The sequence below is a fragment of the Camellia sinensis genome, chromosome 13 (assembly GCF_055761805.1).
Source record: "Camellia sinensis isolate YWXY chromosome 13, ASM5576180v1, whole genome shotgun sequence".
NCBI lineage: Eukaryota > Viridiplantae > Streptophyta > Magnoliopsida > Ericales > Theaceae > Camellia > Camellia sinensis.
The window spans coordinates 34,675,849-34,683,616 of NC_138973.1; the positions used below are offsets into that span (position 1 = coordinate 34,675,849).

At 33.2% G+C, this 7,768-nt stretch overlaps 1 protein-coding gene across 7 annotated transcripts; it reads right to left on the reverse strand.

Moving 5' to 3' along the window:
- Positions 1–2,468: 2,468 nt before the first annotated feature.
- LOC145806099 (myb family transcription factor PHL11-like) lies at positions 2,469–6,767 on the reverse strand. 7 transcript variants are annotated; one of them, XM_082901919.1, is made up of 6 exons: positions 6,480–6,767; positions 4,201–4,277; positions 4,056–4,111; positions 3,696–3,731; positions 3,370–3,439; positions 2,469–3,223 (listed from the first exon to the last, which is right to left on the reverse strand). In XM_082901919.1, the coding sequence occupies exons 2-6, from the start codon at positions 4,246–4,248 to the stop codon at positions 2,822–2,824; spliced, it is 612 nt and encodes a 203-aa protein (XP_082758045.1). In that variant the 5' UTR covers positions 4,249–4,277; positions 6,480–6,767; the 3' UTR covers positions 2,469–2,821. The 7 variants fall into 7 exon arrangements, 3 of the variants coding, with proteins under 3 accessions (XP_082758045.1, XP_082758044.1, XP_082758046.1); XR_014348661.1 differs by lacking the exon at positions 6,480–6,767 and having other exon boundaries at positions 4,056–4,119; positions 4,201–6,472; XM_082901918.1 differs by lacking the exon at positions 6,480–6,767 and having other exon boundaries at positions 4,201–6,472.
- Positions 6,768–7,768: the final 1,001 nt, after the last annotated feature.

Sequence of the window (7,768 nt, forward strand, 5' to 3'; positions counted from 1 at the left end):
GACTTGGAAAAATGACTTAGGAAAATGACTTTTCACCTGCCATGGACCTACTTTTATTTTATTTACATTATTAAACAACTTAAAACTGCTGTTGTTGGCTAATATATATATATATATATATGGTCATTAGTAAATTGTCAAATCAAAATGGATGTTTAGTTATTTTAAAGTGGAGTATATATATTTTATAGGATTTGGCTTTTTTTCAATTCGTGATTAAATTGGAGGGTATTATTTGGTTTATGGGGGTCCATCACGAGTCTCATTTTGATAATTTGAACCGTTAATATGTAGAACTCGTCGAGCACTATATATCTGTAAAAAATCACGTTGATCAGATATCATAACTACGTGATCAAATCAATTTTGTATATAAAAAAAATAGACGGTGAAAAAATAAACGGGTAACAGAAATCTGATTCGATAAAATAGCTATCGATATCCGATCAATGTGATTTTTTACAGACATATAATACTCGACGAGTTCTACACATTGAACGGTTCAAATTATCAAAACAGGACCCGTGGTGAGCCCCGACAAGCTGAATAGTACCCTCCAGTCTGAAGGGAAGCCAATCCCTATTTGAGATTTAGTTATGGGTCAATAAATTTTTAAATCAAAGTAAGGATTGTTTTAGGAAGTAGGTTAAAAGTTAGATTTTTTTTTTTTTTTTTTTTTGAAAAAAATATATAAAAAAATAGAGAAATGATATGACCTAAAAAGAAATTAAAAACCAGACTTTTAACCTCTTACCAAAAGAAGTCTTAGTGTCTTGTTATATTTTAAAGTGGTGTCGATTACACTTATGCTGTGTTTGGTTGGGAAATTTGGGGAGAGATTTAGAAAGGGAAATAGAAAAGGTAGGTGAAATGTGAATAAATTATGCCTATATTTCACATAGTTTCACACACTTTTTCCCTTTCCCTTTCCAAATCTCTCCCCCAATCCCCCAACCAAACATAATATTACTCGTACAAGTATATTTCTTTTCAAAATTCAAGTTTTACAATGTATGCCATGATGGTGGAGGAAATAAATGGTGTGTTTAGAAGCTTCATGTATGCATTAGGCGCTTCTAAATACTAGCTAGGAATCGAAATTTCACATCAATTAGGTCTTGTTTGGAAATATGTTTTTTTAGTAACTTTTTAATTTTTTGACTAAAATATGAGATAAAAAAAAAAAAACTAATATGTTTGAAATGATTTTTGATTTTTTACAAAAAGATATGCAAAAAGTAGAGAAAAAATAAAATCTTTGACTTTTGGTACAAGTTATAGGCTTTTTGATTTTTTTAATAATTTTTTACTTTTAAGCAAAAACTATTATATGCCAAACAAGGTCAAGTAATATGAAGTATATAGCGTAATGATATCCTCACCTTACCGCTTCCCTTGAACCTTAGCTGCAAAAATACATAAATAAATAAAATTCATGCCAACGTTTTTTTTCCCCACCAATTATTATGTCCGAAAATTTAACTACACAATTCCTTGAGATTAAATTACCTCCTTTTCATTCTTTATTTTTTAACAATCCCTTTGACACTACCTCGAAGATCTCAGTAAACACAATCAAATCAGAGGAGCAATATTTCTTATCAAATGAAATGATAAACTTCAAAATTGAAATCTTTAACCATTTCTCAGTGATTTAAATTCGGAAAAGTCTTGCAACCGTGGGATATGTCCAAAAAGGTAAGCTCTCAAAATTGCAAATGCCTTTGCCAAACTGATGAGAATGATCATCAAAAAGAATGGTTTCATAATACAGTAATTAATTGTGCAAGTAGACAACTTGGCCAAATACTTTGGAAAAAAGGACTCATATCATTACCTGCCTAGTTAGGACCTTACTCAGATATATCATATTGCATGTCTCCTGTTGATAAAGAATTCACAAAGTACATACATGGAGCGAACTCATGGGTGGAGTTCATATATGAGATCTCAAAATTGCAAAATGCTTTGCCAAAACTGAATGCATCAAGAGCAAAGTATCAGAAAGGAATAATTGTCAGAAGACAAATAGGAGAGTAATTGGAAAAAGAAAACTTTGGAAAATGACTCATTTCCAGCTGATGAATTATAAGAGTTTGAATGCTGAGAAAAATTCAAAAAAGTATACAGTAACAGGGGCAGTGGCATCTTTGTAGATAACTACTTGTATTTAGGTTTTGATGCGAGGGGGTGGACTTTTATCAGAATTCATTGGATTGATTTTTCTATAACGTTTCTACTCGCCTCACTCGGATCATTAATTATAGTGACATTATTTTGTAACAAAACTATTTTAGGACATAATAATCAAAACCAAAGCCATGATAATAACCAACACCATGTTGGACATAACAAAATACCATCAGATCCATTTCTTGGAATTAGATTATATCATCGATTATTTACAAATGCATTTTGACAAGCATTTATCAAGCATAAGAAGAAGAAAAAAATATATGAGAAGTTCGTAAACAATTCGTAATTATTTTCCGCATTTCAATAGAAGAAAATAACCAGGAAGACAAAAGATCCAAAATTTTGGGTGTTTCATCCTACACATAACTGTCAATCAACCATAACCCAATCTCTTTGGATTCCACAGATCAAGGTGGAAAAAATGAGCTCCAAGTCATTCTATATCTCTCTTCAGGTTGTTAATGTACAAATACCCTCCAAAACTTATTGACACCACCAATAGGTACTGGCTGATGAGTTAAAATACGGAAAAGACTCAATAATAGCATTCAAGTTGTATCTAAATTAGTACCAACAACAAATATAAGATACTGAGGGCAACATGTATAACCCTATATTTTCAATTTTAACTCCCATATGCAAGTGTCTTCTTCACTTCCAATTCTGATCCATTTGCTCCAAAGAAGTCATAGCTCCCTCTGGTATTCAAATCAAAATTTATGCAACTACCTTCAACTTTAAGCTTGATGTCTTTCTTTTCCTGTTCCTCTCCCAAGCAAAGAGACCCATTTGATTTCCTTTGAATAAACAATACGCTCTTCTCCGAAATGTTTTCATTTCTTGATTCCCCATCCATATTCGCCATAAGATTTGACAAAGCCAAATTGAAATTGGTAAGTGAATCTCTAGTGGCTTCAAGACTGATTGTGCTGTTCATGTCAAGTGTCGGGCTTTTTTGAGCTTTCTCTAATATTGATTGCAAGTACTTCCCTTGTGCCTCTATTCTCATCTGCAACTTCTTTTGTACCTATTACATATTGAGAGAAGAAACGAAAAAAAAATTAGACAATGGCCAAAATCCATGGCATGAATTAGCAAAAATTATGTGACATAATACAAAGAAGAGGTCTATAGAGGAAAATTGATCATAGAACTGTCAAACAAGAGCGAGACCTCAAGATGCTCCTGTAATCTCTTCTGTACTTGAATCTGACACCTCAGTGCCTCTGCAATTGGCACTTCTCTGTTCAGAACAGAATGTTCATTAGCTACAAGATGTGCAGATCAAGAATGAATTTATACATTCCATTTTTTATTTTTATTTTAAATTGAATTTGAACTCTTAAAACAAAACTTTTCAAACTAGACTTAAGGCTATATTCATAATTTTTTTACTCAAACTCCAAGAAAAACTCGTTACTCCAAATATACAAAGAGACTACTTGGTTTCGAAGAATATCCTGGTTCATTTTTAACTCCTGATGAATTGGTAGTAGCACCTGAGGAATGCACATGGTAGTCTCTGTAGGAACCACCTGGACAAAGAAAAATATGATTTTTATAATTTCATGCATTATTCAAAATTCAGAAGCGACATTAACAGAGATTCCTTACTGCAAAATCATTTTGTTTCCTCTTTAAAGAACTCAATTGAGGATTTTCATGTAAAATAAGATTTTAACTATTTCCATCACTATTCAAAGAGATGGTGCAAAATCATTTTGTTTCCTCTTGAAAGAACTGAATTGAGGGTGAACTCAAAAGAGTTAAATTTCAGCTGAAGGAGGAGCTAATGGCAAGAGGTTGAGCTATCTGTAGTGAAATTACATAACTTTCGTTAAATGTTATAATGTACTCACCATTGCTCTCTTTGTTTTGTTCTACAGTGTTCTGTTGCTTGGCCTGCAGCCCAAGTCTATACTTCTACGCAAAAAATGTGAACATTAAATCAGTAGTTCACAGAAAGCGTAATGGACAAGGATAGCCAAAAAAAACAAAACACACCTGCAAATGGCTCTTTAGATGATACAACGTCAAGCCCTTTAAGCCCATTACTCTCAGCACCGACTTGGGAGTCACTTCTGCAAATTGAAACTCTTCTCTGAGTTGAGTTTGTATTAAGCTTGTAATTACAAAAATAACTTGTTCTTTATATTAAAAAAAATTCTCTCCCATTTGTCTATATCTATAATTGTCACATAATTCATGTCCATGGTTCAGAATGAAACATATTAGATGCTACTAAAGTTGGATACATTCTTCATTTCCTTTTATAGACAGCATTTAATGTAACAGAATAAGCACTCTCAGAAAAGGGTTGTTAGGTTTTTGTAATTGGCAATTCCGTTTGACAAAACTCCTTTCAGTTGTAATTTTATTCGCTCTTTGTTTCAGTGAGACTATGAGTGTTTAGATGCGAATCCAACCCGAATTGTGCCTATGCAGAGCAGTTTGTGAGCTTAATCTGTTTATGTTTGCTACTTCGCTGACTAAATCAGGTCAGCCTATATGTTTCGCACCGCCTTTAGTCACACCGCTCGAGCAGTCTACGTGATTCAGTTTACTATAAAAGTGTGTTGTTCGCTATTTCTAGGGTTTGTCCCGTCCAGATTTTCAAAGAGGAAGACAAAACAAAGTGTTTTTTATTGGAGGGTGATTTATGAGTGTTTCTTTGATGATTTAAGAGTGATCAATGTATCTATGAACTTTATATCAACATCATTAAGGGTTTGTTAGTTTTTTTTTATTCACAAAAGATAGAGTTGTTCTTGGGCCTGAAGTTTTGGTGGATTCTGGAGTGGATCATCGTCGTGGATTCGACATCAGCGTTGTGGATTTAGCGTTAGGCAAGACAATTCTAAGGTGAAGACGGTGGTGGAAGAGGCACATTAGGGTCGGTTCAATTTGGGCGTAGATTCGCTAGATAATTGGGGTTACACTTGTATAATTCCTTTTGGTCTTTTTAGTGGATTGTTTTGTAGCTTTGACCCGTAGTTTTTTTTATCACAATTGGATGTGCTCCAATTATAGTTTTTTCATGTTAAATTTTTGGGTCAATTTGTCTTTGATTGCTTGATTGGGATTGTAATTCGTTGTTTAAAATTGAAACATAATCACAAATCAATATTTTTGAGATTTTTAGATTTTTTAGATCACATCAATGCGGTTAATTAACAAGCAACCTAACCTAAATTGACAATTTGGATAACGTTAAGTGAACAAAATAAGTTATAAATCTAATATGCATTTATAGACTATTAAATTGACAATTTGGATAATGTTAAGTGAACAAAATAAGTTATGGACATAACCCTACTACTGATGAAAGAGTGAGACTAGGATTTGCTGAACTACAATCAACCTCCTGAAATTATAATGTAAACATGGATTTAGCAAAACTATTTGTTACAGACCAGTCACCACTTAGTTTGTTGACATTCACAACATGCCAAAAACAGATTAATTCCACTTCGGCCAATTTACCAAGGTAGTAAGGTCATTAATCAATATCAATATCATTTTTCATACAATCAAACGACTACCCCCCTCACTTGTCTTTGTCCATTCTATTGATTATAAATTTTGCGTAGCTACAAGTATACAACCAAAGACCATATTTGGCCCCAATTTCAATGCTTTGAATGAACCTTATCCATTTCAAATTTTTCTAAATTTATTGGACAAGTAAGAAACCCAAAGACAAAATAACTCAAGCTTCAATATTCTACATAATGCAATTGTTTTATTCAGCTATTTAGCTAACAGCATTTTTGAAGACCCATGTTTCATCAATAGACAAATGTATAGTGCATCTCTCAGTGGTGTATAGATGTAACTAATTGCACTAATTAGGGGCGAATATGAACATCTCAGTAAAATGAGTGAATAGAGAAGATCATTAATCTTGGTTGAAATTTAAAAATATGAATGACTGTAATTCTGGTGATTACAAGCTGAATGCTATTTTATATTGATGTCTGAACCGCAGGAGAAAGATAAACCAATTACATTTTATGGTATCTTCAAGTGGGTGTAGCTAAAATATGGAAATTATGGAATATTAATAATTTTATGTGCGAACCAATGAATTCAGGCCCAACCAAAAACAGGGAAACAAGCCAATTTTCTGGAAAAACAACTTTTGCAAAAAATATTTTCCGCTAGAAAATTTTGTTGGTCAAAAACCATTGTGTGTGTGTGTGTGTGTGTGTGTGTGTGTGTGTGTGTGTGTGTGTGAGAGAGAGAGAGAGAGAGAGAGAGAGAGAGAGAGAGAGAGAGAGAACAAATCGGTCATGAAGATCCGCTGTCCACCTCAGCCTCGGCTTGGGTCTCTCGACATCACCATCCCACTCTCCATCATCCCCACCACCACACCCAAATCTTCAAATTCTCTCGCTCTCTCTCTAACAAAGAGAAGAAATCAGAATTGAATTTCAACTAAGCAAGCACCATTAAATTGAAAAAGGTATGGATCAGAATTCAATTCTTTTAAAGCTTGAAACTTTCGACCTAAAATACTCAAAATCAACTGTTTTTGCCTCAAATTTCAACTTACAGACATTCAAGAATGTGTCTAGCTATGAACCAGGGATACTTCAAATAAAATGACGTATTCGTATCGTATCCGTATCAGATATTGATACGCCTTAGATACTCGCAGATACATATCGAATACTTATTAAAAGTATCGGATACTTTTTAATTATTTTTTTATTAATTTTGAAGTATCGGATACTTAGGCTTGGTTTGGCATAATCAAAAAAAATCAAAAGTTAAAAAGTTACTATCCTATTTAAGTCACATTATCTTATTTAAGTCACATCATCTCTCTATTACATCACTTCAAACTCAACTCATATTTCATGAAAAGTCTAAAAGTACACTTATTTAGTTTATCCCAAACAACCCCTTAATTTTGAAATATCGGATACTCCAAGTCATGTTTACTTGTTTTATAAAATTAGAATTATAACATTTCTTGCATAGTAATATAATATAATATAATTGCAAGTATAAATATAAGAATATTTTTCTAATACTTTATTAAGTTCTTCGATAAGAAGAGCATAGTGAGTTAAATAATAGAATTTATCACATTGATGTATCTTAATTATTTTATGCATGTCCTCTACAACTACATAGAAAGTAAGAATTAATAAGAGAATATAATAATGGTAAAACTAAATATCAGTAATGTACGGGGAGGAAATAATTCTCCTCGTATAATCCTATTGACCAAGTCTACGCTCCTCCGTACGACGTCGCTTTATCACTTGAAAACACAAACGTAAGCTAGCTGGCGGGTGTGTGCCGGAAACCTCTCCGATGCCTAAGTCAGTAAGCTTGACAAATAGACAAAGTTTTATACTCTCAGAAAGAATTATGTTCAATTACCTCCCCTAAGGTGATATTTGTGGGCTTTTATAAGTTTCCCGTGGCACAATCCTAGTAGGACTTGTATTTCTCCATGCAGTGTCCTCCTAGGATTCATACTCCTAAGGATAATGTTTATCCTTTTACACCCTCCCCCACTGCTTAAACCAAGTGGGATGGTTTCCTCTATGGCCGAACC